Source organism: Heptranchias perlo, chromosome 9 (assembly GCF_035084215.1).
Source record: "Heptranchias perlo isolate sHepPer1 chromosome 9, sHepPer1.hap1, whole genome shotgun sequence".
Lineage (NCBI taxonomy): Eukaryota > Metazoa > Chordata > Chondrichthyes > Hexanchiformes > Hexanchidae > Heptranchias > Heptranchias perlo.
Window position 1 is genome coordinate 65,013,279 of NC_090333.1, and position 20,821 is coordinate 65,034,099.

At 40.7% G+C, this 20,821-nt stretch overlaps 1 protein-coding gene across 1 annotated transcript in view; it reads right to left on the reverse strand.

The window, feature by feature from the left end:
- Positions 1-20,821, reverse strand: part of cdc73 (cell division cycle 73, Paf1/RNA polymerase II complex component, homolog (S. cerevisiae)) — a 323,327-nt gene that overhangs the window by 278,073 nt on the left and 24,433 nt on the right. Inside the window, exons 2-5 of the mRNA XM_067990642.1 lie at positions 12,659-12,764; positions 10,325-10,394; positions 4,803-4,865; positions 4,622-4,674 (exon numbers count right to left, since the gene is read on the reverse strand). Of these exons, the coding sequence (XP_067846743.1) occupies positions 4,622-4,674; positions 4,803-4,865; positions 10,325-10,394; positions 12,659-12,764 (292 nt within the window). The remainder of the gene's footprint in view (positions 1-4,621; positions 4,675-4,802; positions 4,866-10,324; positions 10,395-12,658; positions 12,765-20,821) is intronic.

Below are 20,821 nucleotides of genomic sequence, written 5' to 3' on the forward strand. Positions count from 1 at the left end.
TAATTTTTCCATATCAGTATTGCTAATTCATTGTTATATTTTGATTTATCAATTTCATAAGTTATAATAAAGTACAAGCGGGGAACTTGCCATAAGGTTCTACAGCATTTCGGATCATTTCAAAATAATATTTATAAAAACACAAAAATTGACTGAATAAAACATTTTTCTATATTTAATGGTCAACAGTAAATTTATCTTTAATAGATTTGTACATTTCAATCGAGAAACCTTTCTAATCTGATCATAGTAACAGTTATATATTTATGTAAAATAGCTGCATCATGTGGCATTACAACCATCGGTAAGGACATGGTAACAGGGCACTCAAAACATCATAATATGATTAGGCAGAGTCAATGTGGTTTTATGAAAGGGAAATTGTGTTTGACAAATCTTTTAGAGTTTTTTAAGGATGTAACTAGCAGGGTAGATAAAGGAGAACCAGTGGATGTAGTATATTTGGATTTTCAAAAGGCATTCGATAAGGTGCAACATAAAAGGTTGTTATGCAAGATGAGGGCTCATGGGGTTGGGGGTAACAAATTAGCATGGAGAGAGGATTGGTTAATGGACAGAAAACAGAGAGTAGGGATAAACGGATTATTTTCAGGTTGGCAGGCTGTAACTAGTGAACTGCCACAAGGATCGGTGCTTGGGCCTCAGCTATTTACAATCTATATTAAAGACTCAGATGAAGGGACCGAGTGCAATGTATCCAAGTTTGCTGACGATACAAAGCTAGGTGGGAAAGTAAGCAATGAGGAGGACACAGAGCATGCAAAGGGATATAGACAGGTTAAATGAAGGGGCAGGAAGGTGGCAGATAGAATATAATGTGGGGAAATGTGAGGTTATTCACTTTGGTAGGAAGAATAGAACAGAATATTTTTTAAATGGTGAGAAACTATTAAACGTTGGTGTTCAGAGAGACTTGGGTGTCCTTGTACAAGAAACACAAAAAGTTAGTACGCTGGTACAAGCAGCAATTAGGAAGGCAAATGGCATGTTGGCCTTTATTGCATGCGGGTTGGGGTACAAGAGTAAGGAAGTCTCACTACAATTGACCATAAGAGATAGGAGCAGGAGAAGGCCATTCGGCCCCTCGAGCCTGCTCCGCCATTTAATGAGATTATGGCTGATCTGATTTTTTACCTCAACTCCACTTTCCCGCCCTTTCCCCATATCTTTTGACTCCCTTGCGGATCAAAAATTTGTCTAACTCAGCCTTGAATGTATTCAATGACTCAGCCTCCGCAGCTTTTTGGGGTAAAGAATTCCAGAGATTCATGACCCTCTGGGAGAAGAAATTCCTCCTCATATCCATCTTAAACGGGCAACCCCTTATTCTGAGACTATGCCCCTAGTTTTAGATTCCCCCATGAGGGGTAACATCCTCTCAGCATCTACCCTATCGAGTCCCCTCAGAATCTTGTATGTTTCAATAAGATCTCCTCTCATTCTTCTAAACTCCAATGAGTATAGACCCAACCTGTTCAATCTTTCCTCATAAGACAACCCTTCCATACCCGGAATCAACCTAGTGAAACTTCTCTGAACTGCCTCCAATGCAACTATGTCCTTCCTTAAATAAGGGCACCAGAACTGTACGCAGTACTCCTGGTGTTTTTTTTATTCGTTCACGGGATGTGGGCGTCACTGGCGAGGCCGGCATTTGTTGCCCATCCCTAATTGCCCTCGAGCAATTGTTGCCCATCCCTAATTGCCCTCGAGCAATTGGTCTCACCAGCACCCTGTACAGTTGTAGCATGATTTCCCTGCTTTTATACTCCATCCCCCGAGAAATAAAGGCCAATATTTCGTTTGCCTTCCGGATTACCTGCTGCACCTGTACGTTGACTTTTTGTGTTTCATGTACGAGGACACCCAGATCCCTCTGTACCGCGGCATTTTGTAGTATTTCTCCATTCAAATAATATTTTGCTTTTTTATTTTTCCTCCCAAAGTGGATTACTTCACATTTTCCCACATTATATTCCATCTGCCAAATTTTTGCCCATTCGCTTAACCTGTCAATATCCCTTTGCAGACACTTTGTGTCCTCATCGCAACTTGTTTTTCCACCTATCTTTGTATCATCAGCAAATCTGGCCACAAGACACTCTGTTCCTTCATCCAAGTCATTGATATATATTGTAAATAGTTGAGGCCCCGGCACTGAGCCCTGCGGCACCCCACTAGTTACAGATTGCCATTTTGAAAATGACCCTTTTATCCTGACTCTTTGTTTTCTGTTAGTTAGCCAATCCTTTATCCATGCCAGTATATTACCCTCAACACCATGAGCTCTTATCTTGTGCAGTAATCTTTTATGTGGCACCTTATCGAATGCCTTTTGGAAATCCAAATATACTGCATCCATTGGTTCCCCTTTATCCACCCTGCCCATTACTTCCTCAAAGAACGCTAATCAATTTTTCAGACACGATTTCCCCTTCATAAAACCATGTTGAATCTCCTTGATTGTATTATGAGTCTTCAGATGTCCTGCTACTACTTTCTTAATAATGGATTCTAGCATTTTCCCATTGACAGATGTTAGGCTAACTGGTCTATAGTTACCTGCTTTCTGTCTCACTCCCTTCTTGAAAAGGGGTGTTACTTTTGCGGTTTTCCAATCCGCTGGGACCTTTCCAGAATCTAGTGAATTCTGGAAGATTACAACCAATGCATCCACTATCTCTGTAGCCACTTCCTTTAAGACCATTGGATACAAGCCATCAGGTCCAGGGGACTTGTCGGCCTTTAGACCCATTAGTTTACCTAGTACTTTTTCCTCTAGTGATAGTGATTGCTTTTAGTTCCTCCCTCCCCTTTGCCCCTTGATTTTCTACTATTATTGGGATGTTATTAGTGTCTTCTACTGTGAAGACACTAATAATATACCAATAATGGTAGATAATTGTACAGGGCTTTAGTGAGACCTCACCTGGAGTACTGCGTAGTTTTGGTCTCCTTATCTAAGGAAGGATATACTTGCCTTCGAGGAGGTGCAACGAAGGTTCACTAGATTAATTCCTGGGATGAGAGGGTTATTCTGTGAGGAGAGGTTGAGTAGAATGGGCCTATACTCTCTGGACTTTAGAAGAATGAGAGATGATCTCATTGAAACATATATGATTCTGAGGGGGCGTGACAGGGTAGCTGCTGAGAGGTTGTTTCCCCTGGCTAGAGAGTCTAGAACTAGGGGGCATAGTCACAGGATATGGGGTCAGCCAGGTAAGACTGAGAAGGAGGAATTTCTTCACTCAGAGGGCTGTGAACCTTTGGAATTCTCTACCCCAGAGGACTGTGGATGCTGAGTCGTTGAATATATTCAGGGCTGAGATTGATAGGTTTTTGCACTCTAGGGGAATCAAGGGATGTGTGGATCGGTCAGGAAAGTGGAGTTGAGGTCGAAGATCAGCCATGATCTGATTGAATGGCGCAGCAGACTTGAGGGGCCATATGGCCTACTCGAGCTCCTATTTCTTATTGTCTTATGGTTCAGATGACAGACTCACTTTTGTCCCCTTCTAGACTTGATTTCTCCATGTCCGCCTTGCCAGCCTTCCATTCTCCACTCCATAAATTGCAATTTGTTCAAAACTAAGTTCCTCATATCCTGTACCATGCTAAGTTCTGCTTACCCATCACTCCCATCTATACTGATTCAAACCCCCCCCCACAAGCCTTGCCCTTTCTTTTGGTCCTCCGACTCTGGTCTATTATTCATTCTTTCCCATCCCTGTCCCTTCACAACACTGATGGCACAATCTTCAGCCATCTCAGCCCTACTCTCTGCAGTTCCCTCCTCCCCAAGCCCCTCCATCTGTCCACTCCTCTATTTATCATTAAAATCTTTAAAGGCATCTTTTCAACCAAGCTTTCGTCACTTCTCCTGATTGTCACATCATGGCTCACTGTCTACTCATTTATTCCTCTTTTTTCCTTCTTCTCCACCGTAAAATACCCAAGATGTTTGCTTTATTAAAAGGAAATGAAAATGAATGGCAAGGCCTGTATTAAATGCTAACGCATGTATACGTAGAACAAAAAGCAGAACTGCTGGTTTACCTATTTACTTGCAGTTTGTCTCTATATACGAATCCCTACCGCATTATTTTCCCTCATTTCAATACATGCTTATTAGCTATGTAAATACAAAATCAACTCAGTCCTTTCAAATCTCTTGATTATGTAGGCAATTGGTCACCATTCCAGTATTAAGTATGAATCTCAGGTTATGAAGGCAGACAACTAAGTGACTAACAGAAATCATTCTAACCATGGATATAAAATTTTGCTTATACCGCTGTGGCAGACCAGGTAGGTTCCTGACACTGGGATAGCCAATCTGAATTGAAATGGCAATATAGGGAGTGAGGGCACTACTATTGGTCTCGGCATCTAATGGATAAGGAGTGGAAGGGAGGGGAAACAGAACAAGCAGTGTTAACAGGACGTACAGCTAGGAGTGAGTAGCTTACAGAAACCTAACCTTGCACAGAAGTGATCTTACTATCACAGGCGTGCCACCCATCATTATTTTCTTTAATCAACACGTTTTACATTCTGAATTCTACATTTAAATAAGTCGCAGATTGTGTAAACCACTTACTTCTATCCTGGGTTTCTTTAATTCTGATGATATTTCTTCAGCTGCCCTTTTAACTGTTGGTTTACAACAAGTACAAGAAAATTATGCAAAAAGAATGAATTAAAGTTCTGAAAAGGCATGTTGTTTTGTGGACTGTTATTCCAAAATTTTTCACAAGTTCATCAAAATGGCCCATAGATACCTTGTGTTGATCGCTGCAAACCAATTTCTAGAGGGGCACTTCTGTCTATACTTGCAGATGTTGCTGAGAAAATAAAAGATAAAATTAACGGCATGGAAAAATAAATCCTACAAAGTTAAGTTAGCAAATGCATTTCTCATCAATACTCAAAACTATTCAAAAAAAACTAGGGACACAATTTAAATTTTATTTTGCACTAATGTAATCTGTAAATTTACTTCACTAATGTTACAAACTGAGCAACATTAAATGGAAGATACAAATTAGAGTAACTATCTTTAGTATTAACTCAACGATAATAATACAAATAAAGTGGATTCAGTATCTCCAATAAAATACGTTTTAGTTTGGTTCCATTTTCTTAACATTGAGATTTTTATTGGAGTAACTATGAATACAGTGCTATAATAAATGAACTCTACATACATGATCATAACTATTCCAATGATTTGATTCAAACAGCACTGAATAATACTCAAATCCAATTCTTCCTCTCAATCATATCCTTATCTTAAACTTCAAAAGAGCATAACAAAGACATGTCCAAAAGGTCATATGCAAAAAGTGAGAATGGGCTGGTGGCTAACATAAAAGGGAATCCGAAAGTGTTCTTTCGGCATATAAATAGTAAACAGGTAGTAAGAGTGGGGGTGGGTCCGATTAGGGACCAAAAAGGAGATCTATGCATGGAGGCAGAGGGTATGGCTGAGGTACTAAATGAGTACTTTGCATCTGTCTTTACCAAGGAAGAAGATGCTGCCAAAGACACAGTAAAAGAGGAGGTAGTTGAAAAACTGGATGGGCTAAAAATTGATAAAGAGGAGGTACTAGAAAGGCTGGATGTACTTAAAGTAGATAAGTCACCCGGAGCGGATGGGATACATCCTCGGTTGCTGAGGGAAGTATGGGTGGAAATTGCAGAGGTGCTGGCCATAATCTTCCAAACCTCTTTAGATATGCGGGTGGTGCCAGAGGACTGGAGAACAGCAAATGTACTCTTGTTCAAAAAAAGGGTGTATGGATAAATCCAGCAACTACAGGCCAGTCAATTTAACCTCGGTGATGGGGAAGCTTTTAGAAATGATAATCTGGGACAAAATTAATAGTCACTTGGACAAGGAAAGCCAGCACAGATTTGTTAAAGGCAAATAGTGTTTAACTAACTTGATTTTTAAGATGAGGTAACAGAGAGCTGATGAGGGCAATGTGGTTGTTGTGTATATGGACTGGAGAGGTGTTTGATAAAGTGCCACATAATAGGCTTGTCAGTAACATTGAAGCCCATGGAATAAAAGGGGCAGTGGCAGCATGGATATGAAATTGGCAAAGTGACAAGAAAGAGAGAGTAGAGGTGGACGGCTGTTTTTCGGACTGGAGGAAGATACACAGTGGTGTTCCCCAGGGATCGGTACTAGGACCACTGCTTTTTTTGATATATATTAATGACTTGGACATGGGTGTACAGGGCACAATTTCAAAATTTGCAGATGACACAAAACTTGGAAGTGTAGTAAACAGCGAGGATAGTAATAGACTTCAAGAGGACATGGGCAGGCTGGCGGAATGGGTGGACACTTGTCTGCGTTAAATTTCATCTGCCAAGTGCGAAGTGATACATTTTGGCAGGAAGAACAAGGAGAGGCAATACAAACTAAATCGTACAATTCTAAAGTGGGTGCATATATGCACAAATCTTTGAAGGTGTCAGGACAGACTGAGAAAGCAGTTAAAAAAACATACCGGATCCTGGGATTTATAAGTAGAGGCATAAAGTACAAAAGCAAGGAAGTTATCGTGAACCTTTATAAAACACTGGTTCGGCCATAACTGGAGTATTCTGTCCAATTCTGGGCCCCGCACTTTAGGAAGCAAGTGATGGCCTTAGAGAGGGTGCAGAAAAGATTTACTAGAATAGTTCCAGGGATGAGGGACTTCAGTTGCATGGATAGACTGGAGAAGCTGGGGTTGTTCTCCTTAGAGCAGAGAAAGGAGGAGATTTGATAGAAGTGTTCAAAATCATGAAGGGTTTAAATAAAGTAAATAAAGAGAAACTGTTCCCAGTGGTGGAAGGGTCAAGACCCAGAGGACACAGATTTAAGGTGATTGACAAAAGAACCAAAAGCGACATGAGGAAAAACTTTTTTACGCAGCGAGTAGTTGTGATCTGGAATCCACTGCCTAAAAGGGTGGTGGAAGCAGATTCATTCGTGGCTTTCAAAAAGGAATTGGATAAATACTTGAAAGGAAAAAATTTGCAGGGCTATGGGGAAAGAGCGGGGGAATGGGTCTGACTGGATTGCTCTTACAAAGAGCCGGCACAGGCTCGATGGGCCGAATGGCCTCCTTCTGTGCTGTAACCATTCTATGATTCTATAACAAAAACAGTAGAAATAAGGAAGTAATGTCATCTTTTCCATGTCACCATCATTGTGTCGGAGTTGAGGATCAACAGCAGCAGTCTAGCCATCAACACCAATCAACAGTAAGTTAGTTTTAAGAATATTGAATATATTTCAACTTAGTAGGTCATCATGTCTCCAGGTAATGCAGAAAGATGTCAAAGCTTCTAGTTTTTGAGAAACATTTCTCCATAAATGACCTTTAGGTTTTGAGAACCTAAAGACTGACACTAAATTGTTAGTTTAACAATTTGGAAGGAATGTGAAGTATAACACAGCAATGTCATGTCTTCAGAAAGAAAAATAATGGGCCAGATTTTGCTGCAGCAGGGCATCTAACGGCGAGAGCTGTTAGTTTGACTTGCCCCCGCACCCTTCAGCTCAAAACATTTTTGCCCACCAAGTTGATGAAAGTGCAAGGTGATAACAGTGCAGCGAGGGAAACAGGGCATCTGGGACCTGAGTGAATACAGCAAGCAACTGCATATCTCCTTAACCAATGACATTTAAGGATTGGGAAAGAAATAGCGCAAGGACTGAGAAGGAGGGTGAATTAAAGAGGGTGAATTCAATGTCACATCACGTACAGAAAGAGAAATAAAAGGAGAGGGAAAGAAAGAACGGATTGAGAGAGAAAGAGACACAGAAAAGTAAGAAAAAAAGCATTAAATTTGACATTTTTAAAATCTTCCCGAAAAATTCAAAACCTGAAGGAATGTAATAGTTAATTTTCAGTGCTAAAGAGGTTGATTGGCAGTAATTAAAAATCACATTAAAAAGGGTACTTGCTCTAATTACTAGCCCTAAATATCTGCGGCGGGTTTAGTTCGTATCTACCGTGCAAGTAAAGCAACTTCATGACATTCAATGCTTGTTAATGGTGAAACAAGCAGCGAAATGCCGTTTCAGTGAAGCTAACAGCGGAGCAGCACAACTCAGACATCAACTTTTGGATATTTGTATTTAACCGGGCATCTACTCCTCGCTTGAAGTTGCCGTACCAGTTACACATAAATAACGGCAAGTGCGATTAGCCTCACTGTTATTTTGACAGCAAAATCTGGCCCAATAAATTCTGATTTTAAAAGGGAGTATTCCCTCACAGCTGGGAACATAGAATAAAATAGCATATCTTGTGTCATTCCCATTCCTTTTACACCCGTCAGGCTGTCTTAAAGAACATGCCATTAGTTGAAAGTGTGAGTTGCGGTACCAAATCCAACCCTTCACACGAGTCAGGCAGTCAAGGCTGAGCATTAGGAGGTTTTAAGCATCAACTGTTACTTCAGTTAATGAGAGTTGCAAGAATGATCACTGTTTCCTCAGCCTTATCTTATATAGGATTCACAGTACGAGGTTGTACATGAGGTCAGTTTACAGAACTTAAAGACGGACAACCTGTTCAGGATTACTGTCCTACTGTCTTGACTTCTGCAGCAAAATCTCACCAACTTCCACTTTTGGAAGGTTCCCATGAGGTTATCTTTGGGTATCCTAATCTCTAGAATGTGGCAAACTATCTCTGCATACACGGCCCACTCATACGGCTGATTTGCTGAGGGCATCCACTGCAACATCTGCACCAGTGATGGGCAGAAAGGTCCACAACATTTCCACAAAGCCAGTGTCAAATTTGCATGGCATCAAGATAGAATAAGCAGGACTGAACCCCTTCCTCGTGGTTTGTATATGTGGATTATTGTCACGTTAGCAGTCTGTACCCTCGCCAATTTGTTGCAGTCTGACTCCTTATGTAAGGCCCATACTCAGAGTCCAATTTACTACCAGTTGAACAATCCATTCAGGAAATGGGTCACTGCAGGTCACACAACATGGTCACCTTTCAACAGTTCTCAGGTCATCAAAAGTGAATTCAAAGTAACAGAGTTTGCTAGTGACCACTGTATAAGATCAAGCAACAAGCATCACAAGGAACATGGCCTTAGGATCTTGCATACTGAACAGACACATCCCAAATGAACTGCAAACATTTCCTGTGGCATAGAGTCCACAACTTGTCTTTCATGAGTGGCCTCCTATGCAACAGCTGCAACTGGGGCTTTTCCCAATTTAGTACTAAAAGATCCAGTACCAGCTAGACTGAATCCTCAACCAACACCTGGAAAGAGACTCATCATGCACTCATCCAGATATGAGGCAAGAGCTAAGAATACGGTCAATTGACAGTATGCGGTACTAGTAATCAACCGCTTTTGCAGGATTCCCCAATCCCTGGGTGAAAATGCATGCCTGAGATTGATTGCTGCAAGCCAATCCCCTGGTCACATCTGGATAATTTCTGGACATTATTTTGAACTTTAAAGATGAACACATTCAAGATTCCAAGGTCCAAAATAAATTATCTTCCCATGCTTTTTATAATTGTAACGTAGTTGGAATAAATCCAGAATTCTTGCAGCTACCTTACTAAAATCAGCGAGCTTGTTCACGGAGCAGCTGCCAGACATGCAGAAGTGTGAACATCAGATGAGGACAGGATCAAGAGTGGCTGCAATCGCCCTGCAGTTGAATAACCTGCTGATAGTCCCGTACAGGGTCGCACATAAAAAATAGCCATTTGAACAAGCTACCAGAGGGCAATCAGTTCCAGTGAAACCATGCCAAGTAAGAAGAAGAGGGAGAGAGAGAGAGGACTGGCAGAGGAAAACAACTACATTTTCCTGGCCTGATGGTAGGCATCCCATAGTCCCATTGGGCAGCAACCTCGGCACTCTGGTGTCCAGCACAAATCTGGTCTACAGACAAGAAAATAGCGCTTCTGAATCATTAGGAAGATCCTTTGAAAAGTGTAGCTCTCAGACATGGATTCCTTCATCAAACCATCTGGAGAGGAGATCTCACTTGCTTTTAAACAAGCAGATGTGCTTCCCCTCACTGGACTTTGTCAATACTGGGGTGATAGTGATTTGGAATCAACACTGGAGCAGATGGCTTCTTTTTGTATGGGGTACTTAATTCTTGTCTGAAGCTGGTTTAGTCTAGAAGGAAGCAACCTATACATTTTATTCAGTCACTATTAGACTTTGCAGGAAAAAAAACATTGTAGTCTTCCTATTTAAATATTTGAGGAACAATATTTACAACCTATGAAGTCATACTTACATGTTTCACCATTTAAGTAGCTAAGTAAGTCCTTTCTGTCTGGTCTTCGAACCACGGGAATATTCTCTGTCTATTTTTAAAAAAATGTTGAAATACAGCATTGTGCAATTTTTTAAAATACCACAGTAAAGTGCATTGCTTTAACACTTACATTAATGGAGACTTAACTGTGTATGCACTAGTAGGGTAAATACTATGATTGACTCAGTTATTCTGATCCCTTTCGAAATAAACTTGTCTTTCCTTTTTTAAACTCTCCTGTGCCACATAACAATACAGACCAAGAGAGTCAGAGCTCTGACAGCAGTGTCTGCCAGATGTACAGTAAAATTACAGGTTTATCCCTCTTCTTCCTTCCTTCCCTTCAGTTCAATAACTGTGCAGCTGGGAAAAATTATGTATATGAAGCTGCATCTAATCACCTCATTATACCCAACACGTATCACAATATACTACTGGGCTGGCACATGTCCGAGTGATTCTGTGGCATTTGCATTTAGCCATACAAACCAATAAGATACCGCCCCCAATCTCTGATCTGTGCTATTAGCTGACCTCAGCCAGGGCTGTGTTGGGGCATTACAAATCGCTGCAGCATTCACACATTTCAGGGGGGAGGGAGGGGGAAAACGGAAGAGAGAAATGAGAGCCAGGGACCCTGCGCCCGATTGCTATTCAGTGCTCTCTACTGAAATAATGTGTGCGCGTGCATATTGGGTGAGGACATGTTTGGGTTCAACTTGGTGTCACATTCAGGTGGGGGGGGGGGGGGGGTGGAGGAACTACATAACTTGCCTCATATCTTTGATCATAAACCTTTGCATTCAGAGCTCTTTAAAGCAAAGGAAACATTTTTCTCAAAGTTCTAAATTCAATATTTCTATATTACATTGCTGAATTATATTGAAAAAACAAATGAGCACTTTTGACACTTAGAGAGGGTTATCAGGTTGACCAATTACTGATGTGATTTATATTAATTCATTCTTTTTCATACCAATTACTATGAATCAAATGATTCAACGATTTTATCCATCAAGGAGATTCCTGGTCCAATCTCTGATCTGTGCTGAGTAAGAGGAAGCAGGTTGGCACTGTATGCACTACAATCGGCCTCAGCATCCCTCGGCTACGAAGGAGAAATCGACCAGGGTTTCCATCCCTGCCAGAGGTGAGGATGTGTGAAAAGAACTTTCCTCAATGACAATATTCCCACGGTCAAACAGCTTGCCAACACCTACCATCAGGCTCACACATGAATAATGGCCACTGGGACAAGGTACCAGAGAGTGATCAGGCCCGAGGAACCTTGCCCTAGAAAGGAATCAAAACATTGGAGGGGGCAGGAAGAAAACTGACAAGTTCAGCAAAACAAGGGCACAGCTCAAGAAAATTTAAACGTAATCCTTCAGCCTCACGGGGTTTTTCCAGATTCCCTTCCCAACATATATTCTTCCTTTTAAAACACATTTATCCTCAAATTTAAAGAGGAACGCAGCAGTGACTCAAGCACCCAAAAAGAAAAGGAACTTCAGATAATGGTTTGTTTAAAGACCATCACCTTCCACCATAATTCCTTTTGTGCCTTTTCTTTACTTTACCTATCTTCCCCTTTTACTCTTCCCCCTTCGCCACCCCCATAGAAAGAAAGATTTAAAATTTCTAATGAGCCACCAGCATTTCCACAGTACAAATTAAACCAGTTGGCAATAATATTGGGGAGGATGCATTTTTACTACGATCTCCACTTGAACATATTACTAATGGTATTTCTTCAATTGAATAAAGCTGCTTTTACAATGGCAGTAATCCCAATGTAAATCTACCACCAAAACCAATGTAATTGCAGCTTTAGTGTTAACAGCTTCCCCATTTGCCTTGCCTTTCTCTTATTCCCTTTTGGTTCCCTTCCCTATCTCACATCAGGGTTTTTATCCAACTTTCATTCAGTGCTTTCTGCATCCAGTAAATCATTTTCATATCAGACATCAGAACAGATTCTTGCTGATATTTTCAGGTTTAATCCTGAAATGATGTGTTTTATTTGGAGAAAGATGATCTAGATTTTCCAAACGTTGAGGCGCATAGGTGATGTAGCAGCAAGCAGAGAACTACATCACACAAGTTTAAATGTAAACTTGCAAATATTGTCGAGTTCATTCATCTGGGCGCTGTCGATGACAAATATACTTGTGGGTATTAGCTCTTCCATTTTTTGTGTTTCAATTGTTCTCCAAGTCATACCTTGCCGGAGTCCTCCCCTTAATTGTATGCACACTTTGAATTTATCATCAAAAACTTTATTTAAGTTTACAACGAATTCAGAATACTTACTGCAGCACGCCGTACATACACAGGATGGGAGAGGTGAACATTGTTAAGCAGGAATAATATGGAATCCAAAGTATAATACTCCCTCGGCTGACCTTCCTTCCCCGTCCTATATGGGAAAAAAAACACTGGAATCATTGGAGAAGTGCACAAAGTGAAAATTACAACATACATCACAGGGTGACAGGGTTCCAGTTATATTCATACTTATCAATTGAACACCTTTGTATAGAAGAATTGTATTTAAATATATAATTTCAGTAATCTACAGAAACTTCAGGAGACGATAGCAACTATTATGGAGGAGTAAATTCAAAAGCGACTGGCACCTACCAAAATTCTGTTGCCATTCCCCCTCAAGGTAGGCCCATGGCCACTTACAGTGCAGAATACTTAGACCACCAATGATGCTGGTGCAAATATTATCTACTGAAGTGTGTTGCTAGAGTTAATAAAAATAGCTCGAGGAGCTTACTGTTTTCAAATAAACTCAATACTTGCTCTATTCATATTGCTACTCAATCGCAACAGTTTTATAAGCAGCAAGGACAACACACTAAGCACCTGTAATATTTGCCAGGACAGAGCGAGTGTGAGCGTGTACGCACATGCTCTTTTCTCCTCTTATGAAGACAGCAGCTTGTGCTGAGGCTTAGTACCATAGGCAGCAGCCTCCACTACTTCACCTCCACGTGAGATCACACGCACGCACACATATAGCGCCTTCAATGTAGTGAATCGTCCCAAGGCGCTTCACAGGAGCCAAAGGAGAGGTGACGAAACTCTTGGTCAAAGAGGTAGGTTTTAAGCAGCATCTTAAAGGAGGAGAGAGAGGTGGAGAAGCAGGGGTTTGGAGAGGGAATTCCAGAGCTAAGGGCCTAGATGGTTAAAGGCGCAGCTGTCAATGGTGGAGCAAAGGAAGTGGGGGATGCACAAGAGGCCAGAGTTGGAGAAACGCGGAGTTCTCAGAGGGTTGTAGGGCTGGAGGAGGTTACAGAGATAGGGACGGGCAAGGCCATGGAGGGATTTGAACGCGAGAATGAGAATTTTAAATTTGAGGCATTGGTGGCCAGGGAGTCATTGTAGGTCAGCGAGCACAAGGGTGAACGGGACTTCAAACAAGTTAGTATTCGGGTAGTAGAGCAAACAAACAAACACACAAACAAGCAAGCAAGCACAACTGAGCCCAACCCTGTTATTAGCTCACATCCAGTACAGGATACTCAATCAGGAACAGGAACCCCGATTATGTTTTACCTCTCCAGCCTGCAGGCCAAGAAATCACTAGAAATCAACAATCATTGTGTCAAACAAATCAGTAGATTACCAGAAAATAAAATTTCTAGCTAAGCTGGGTTAAAAAGTCAAAATTTGCCTGAATGGGAACAGTAAAACACCCTCAGACAAGCAACCATGTCTACCATCCAAAAAAAAAATCAAGATAGCAAGTTCTATAAAAATGTGAAATATGAACCAGGATATGCATTTTGCAAGTTTGGATTAAGCAGTTCAGTTAACAGTCTTGAAGGACTAGCACCTTTTAGTCATTGCCTAACCCTGAAAGCAAAGCTATGAAAACTAGTAAAATGTAAGTTCAGGTTTGTGGCTGAAGGACTACATGCACCAAGTTTCCTTTCTTTAACACTGTTTGGAGACCCACAACATACCAAAAGGTGCAGGTCGTGTTATATCAAGTCTTATTACACATTAATTGCAGCAATATGTTGCAATCAATCAGTGACCATAAATTCAAGGAAACTGGCCACTGCATGCAGCAGAATTTCTGTTTCAGGAGGGTTGCCAGAGAGCTACTTAGGATAAACTAAGATGTCGACAACCATACCACTTAACCAGGTTGTTAGTTCACAGCTTGTGGTTAACTACGCAAAGAAAGTTAGATCCCTTGCCCTTGCTTTGATAGTAGTACAGGTATCTCCTTGCCACTGAACAATGTACATTCATCTAATCCACTTTAAATGTTCAGAAAACTGAGTGTGTAAAGTAACTGCACAATTTGTAACTATACTAATTGCTGAGGTAACAACCAGTAGCATTTCATCATGTATGTGATGTCTTCTACAATTAGCATAAGGACTTTGAGGAAGATACATCAGTTTTTCTGTACCTCAAGCACTTATCTATTAATGGTAATAAATTTCCCAAACCTTATCCATTAATCCTGCACTGCAGACAGATAATGGAATTGCTTCATGTCCAAATCTTTAACCAATTTCCTACTTTGACTACTTGCTCATTGCGGCATTTATAAAATCTAATATTTTAATATAGTGCCACATAATAGACTTGTTACCAAAATTGAAGCCCATGGGATTAAAGGAGCAATAGCAGCATGGATACGAAATTGGCTACAAAACAAAAAGCAGAAAGGGGTGGTGAATGGTTGTTTATATCAGACTGGAGGGAAATATATAGTGTAGTCCCACAGGGGTCGGTATTAGGGACACAGCTCCTTTCGACATATTAATGACCTGGACGGGTATATGAGGTAAAATTTCAAAGTTTGCAGGTGACACAAAACTTGGAAATGTAGTTAACAGTGAGGAGGATAGTAGCAGACTTTAGAAGGACATAGACAGACTGGTGAAATGGGCAGACACGTGGCAGATGAAATTCAATGCAGAAAAGTGTGAAGTGATGCATTTTGGAAGGAAGAATGAGGAGAGGCAATATAAACTAAATCATACAATTATAAAGGGAGTGCAGGAATAGAGATCTGGGGTGCACATACACAAATCTTTGAAGGTAGCAGGACAAGTCGAGAAGGCTGTTAAAAAGGATACGGGATCCTGGGCTTTATAAATCACTGGTTAGGCCTCAGCTAGAGTATTGTGGCCAATTCTGGGCACCACACTTTAGGAAGGACATCAAGACCTTAGAGAGGGTGCAGAGGAGATTTACTAGAATGGTACCAGGGATAAAAGACTTCAGTTACGTGGAGACACTGGAGAAACTAGGGTTGTTCTTCTTAGAGCAGAGAAGGTTAAGAAGAGATTTAATAGAGGTGCTCCTAATTACGAAGAGTTTTGATCGAGTAGATAAGCAGAAATTGTTTCCACTGGCAGGAGGGTCAGTAACCAGAGGAAGATTGAAGATAATTGGCAAAAGAACCAGGGAGGAGATGAGGATTAAATTTCTTTATGCAGCGAGTTATGATGATCTGGAATGCACTTTCTGAAAGGGTGGTGGAAACAGATTCAATATAACTTTCAAAATGGAATATACTTGAAAAGGAAAAATTTGTAGGGCTATGGGGAAAAAGCAGTGGAGTGGGACTAATTGCATAGCTCTTTCAAAGAGCCGGCACAGGCATGATGGGCCGAATGGCTTCCGAAGTGCTGTAAGATTCTATGAATCTATTCCATCAATAAAACCAGATGCAGCACTCTAGAAGAAATGGATGTGAAAAACTGAAATGTTACAAAACTGCCATAAGTAGGTAGGAAGTCAAAGGAATTGAAGTTTGGAGTACCAACCTGCAAATTGGACACGTTAAGAACCTGGAGCAACAAGCTAAACAACCTTTGTTGTTTGGCTTACTATTGCACTATAGTTTCCAATTAGTAAACGGTGAACATTGGAACAGCACATGTTTCTTGGCCTAGTTACTATTCACTTCTTTGCTAGCAGTCGCTATACAATGGATAACTGGGTAGTGCAGAGCACGAGAAGGAGTAGCAAATTTTCAATATCCTTGGATGTAAACAGTCAGATCCCAATGTTTTGTCTACCTCAAGTTTAAGCAACTTTCTCAGTGTCACCTCTCTTTGGAAAAACAAACTCCAATAACTGTTGCACAAGGTCAATCTCCAGCTCCTGTGAAAACTGAGGAAAAGTACTTATTTATTATCTCTAACATCTCCCTACTCTTATCGACAAGTTTGCCTTTGCCATCTCTTAGTAGCTTTACCCGACCTTAACTATCTGCTCAATACAAAATTTGCTCATACAAAAACTTTTTTTTATTGCCATTTGTTTTTTTTGGCTAATTTTCTCATACTCCCACTTAGCCTTTCTAATCTCCCTTTTTATAGCTTTCATGTATTCTTTAGATTTATCCAGAATTTCTTATCTACCCTAAGTGCTAAATGCTTCTTTAAGTTTCAACTTTGATCTAATCCCCGATTCATTCATGGGAGCCCAACTTTAAATACTCTCTCTTCACTTATTGTAATATTTGATTTATACTTTTTCTGTCTATCTTAAATATTTCCTTTTGCTGATTTACTATTCTACTTGACATTTTCTTTCTTCCATTTAATCTGGGCACGGTCCCCTTCTTTCTCACTAGCATTTGCTTTTTCAAGTCAAGCATTATTGTCCTTGACTTTTCTTTTTCCTTTTCTATTCTTACACATTATAAGGGGGTCACTGTTTCCCAAATGTTGCTCTACTTTTAGGTCACCTGCTTGATCCACTTCATTATCCAGAACAAGGACAATTAGTGTTTCCTTTCTTGTTGGATGATCAACATATTGGGCCGGGTTATCCAGTGAAAATAGTGGCGAGGCCAACAGTGTGCACCGTTATTTCTGTGCAAACGGTACAGCAACTTTCGATGGCCACACATGCACAGTTAAACACGGAAATCCGGACGTTGCTGTAGCAGATGCCACCCTCCTCCATAAGCTGTGCGAGAATGGCATCTCGCCGGCTTGCTCTCAATTCAAATGAATGGAACAGCGTGAAGTTCTTGCACAGCCCTAAAGGATACAAACTAATTTCGCCAAAAAAAGATATGTCAAGTCATTTGAAGTTTAAACACCCTGGTAATGGTGTGGTAAGTCTTAATGACTGCCAAACAACCTATCTGGCACTGAAAATTAACTTTTACAACTATGGAGCCTCATTCCTTCAAACTTTAATTGTTGTTGGACATTTCTGTCTCTCTTATCTGTCCCTTAATTCAATATTTCTTCCCCTCTCTATTTCACTTTCTGTACCTGATTTGGCATTGAATTTACTATTCTAACTTACACTTCCTGGTTCAGCTCTGCGTGGCTTATTAACATGCTTCAATCTGATTGCTTACAGGGATTCAAACAGGTCCCAGATGCCCTGTAGAGGACACGGATTGAGCGTTCCACGAGAGGAACTTGCCGTGCAAAAGCCCATGAAAAGTATATGGGCAAGTGCAAGTCTAATGAACGGCAAGTACCGTTCATTCGCCGCTCACAGGAAAATCCACCCCACTGTCTAAGGAAACAGTTTTGAACACAGTGCAAAAAAAACTCCCCTTTCTCACCACAAACTTTTTTCTTATCCCAGTCTATTTTTTAGATAATTAAGACCTTCTACAATTATGAATTGAATGTGAATGCACATCTCTCCAAATTGTCCAAAAAATTCATTTTCCTTTTCACGGTTCAAAAATGTAGAAAGATTTCCCAGTAACGTGACCGATCTCGTGTTATTCCTCAACTCAATCCAAAGCAATTCTATCTGGACTTCTGGTGCTATATTATTTCTAATACCACTATCCCTTCATCCTTCCTTATCCCTCCTAAAACTTTTATAATCTGGAACACATAATTGTTAATCCTGACTCAACTACAGCCATGTTTCAGTTATTACTGTGTCATGCTTTTCTATTTTAAAATCAAGGATTCTAGCTCCCCAAATGTGTTTCTTAGCCTGTGTGCATTGATGCACATATTTTATTTTGGATTCCCTTGGTTTGGTAATTTCCCCTTTTATTGCATTCCCATATCCTGATTTTTCTATTTTGCAATCATGTCCTTTTTTAATCTTTCTACCTCTATTAACTCTATACCTAGAGCTCACTTTCCCTTCTAAGTTACCTAGTCTCCTTTATTGCTTTTCCCTTGCCATATTAGTAGCATTGGTGCAAACTACAGTTGCAGTGAATGCATCCTGAATCTTAGACCAACTCAAAGGGCTGATGACTTTCCAGAACAGCAGGCCAATTTTTTTTAAAAAAACAGAAAAGCTGCTTTACCCACTTGCTTCAAGTATGGTCTGTCATGTGTTTAAAATAAACCTGCTTAAAATCTACCTCTGACATAGGGTTCATTTGTACAGCAGTCTGAACTGTGAACACATAACAGCCATGTAATACACTGCTCTTTGTAGAACATATAAACCTTATTACTTACACGTTATTTAAATTATAGTTGCAAACAAGCTGCTGAATTTTGTCACTGACAGACACACACACACCACCACCCCCCACCCACCCCCCCCCAAAAAATCATTAAGTTTGTTTTTCCATTCTTCTCTACTTCAACCATTGCACAAATTTACTTTGTTTCAAGTTTCTTTAATTTTCATCCTTCTGATGGTGGCAATTCTTGCTGGAGTTAAATTCCAATCCACTAGTAGATCCTGCATTTTTCAAGTGGAAACCTGAACAGAGTGATAATAGATTATTCAACCATCGAGCGCGTTACAATACGAAGTTCTGCCTTTTGACCCTGCTCTTTATTACAACATACAGCCAATATGTAATATAGCTGAGCTGTCTTGGCTCTACTGGCTCCTGCTTGAGGTGAGCTCTTGCATTATATTAATGATGTGGAGATGCCGGTGATGGACTGGGGTTGACAATTGTAAACAATTTTACAACACCAAGTTATAGTCCAACAAATTTATTTTAAATTCCACAAGCTTTCGGAGTTTACCTCCTTCCACACCGTTCACCTGACGAAGGAGGTAAACTCCGAAAGCTTGTGGAATTTAAAATAAATTTGTTGGACTATAACTTGGCATTATATTAACACATTGACAAGCAATTTGCTCCAACTAATTATTTGTTCAACCCAAATTTTAAATTAATTTTTTTTCACAAAAGTAATCCTATTTCTATGTACCAGTTTCAAATTCACACACTTTCCACCTAAACCTCCATGCAACAAAGTTAAATTGTAATTACCTAGCTATTCAAAAATCATTTTAGAGAAGTTTTTTCTATATTCGTTCCTGGGATGTGGGCCAGCATTTATTGCCCATCCCTATTTGCCCTCGAGAAGGTGGTGGTGAGCCACCTTCTTGAACCGCTGTAGTCTGTGTGGTGAAGGTTCGCCCACAGTGCTGTTAGGTAGGGAGTTCCAGGATTTTGACCCAGCGACAATGAAGGAACGGCGATATATTTCCAAGTCGGGATGGTGTGTGACTTGAAGGGGAACGTGCAGGTGGTGTTGTTCCCATGTGCCTGCTGCCCTTGTCCTTCTAGGTGGTAGAGGTCACGGTGCTGGTGAAGAAGCCTTGACAAGTTGCTGCAGTGCATCCTGTGGATGGTACACACTGCAGCCACAGTACGCTGGTGGTGATTCTGCAAGTATGGCTATGTCAGGCTGTTGCTTGACTAGTCTGTGGGACAGCTCTCCCAATTTTGGCACAAGTCCCCAGATGTTAGTGAGGAGGACTTTGCAGGATCGACTGGGCTTGTCCGGTGCCTAGTGGTCCGATGCCGGGTGGTCTGTCCGGTTTTATTCTTATGACGACTTTTTGTAGCGAGATTGTACAACCGAGTGACTTGCTAGGTCATTTCACAGGGCAATTAAGAATCAACCACATTGCTGTGGGTCTGGAGCCACATAGGCCAGACCGGGTAAGGACAGCAGGTTTCCTTCCCTAAAAGGACATTACTGAACCAGACGGATTTTTACGACAATCCGGTAGTTTCATGGCCACCATTACGGATACTAGTTTTTTTTTATTCCAGATTTTATTTAATGAATTGAATTTAAATTCCCCAGCTGCCGTGGCGGGATTTGAACTCATGACTCCGTATTATTAGTCCAGGCCTCTGGATTACTAGTCCAGTAACATAACCATTATGCTACCATGTCCGAAAATAGATTTTAAAATTGTTGATGCTGTATGTCCAACTTTGTAGGAGAATGCAATTTCATAATAGTTAGTGCTAGCCCCAGTGTAGGGCTATGGGCAGATAGGAACCGGCAGGGATCCAACTCAAGTGCTATTTCGAAACTCCTACCAGAAAATGCATGTGTGGATGTCAGCTAAGGGCACGTTTGAATTCTACTGTATCTCCCATCATATTCAAACAGCTTAATGAGATTACTGTGGAGGCTTACAAACAGGTTTAACGGACATGTAATCAGACAAAAATGAATGCTGAGACAAAGAAGTAGAAATTAGGAAGGCTGGTCAATGAGATGACAT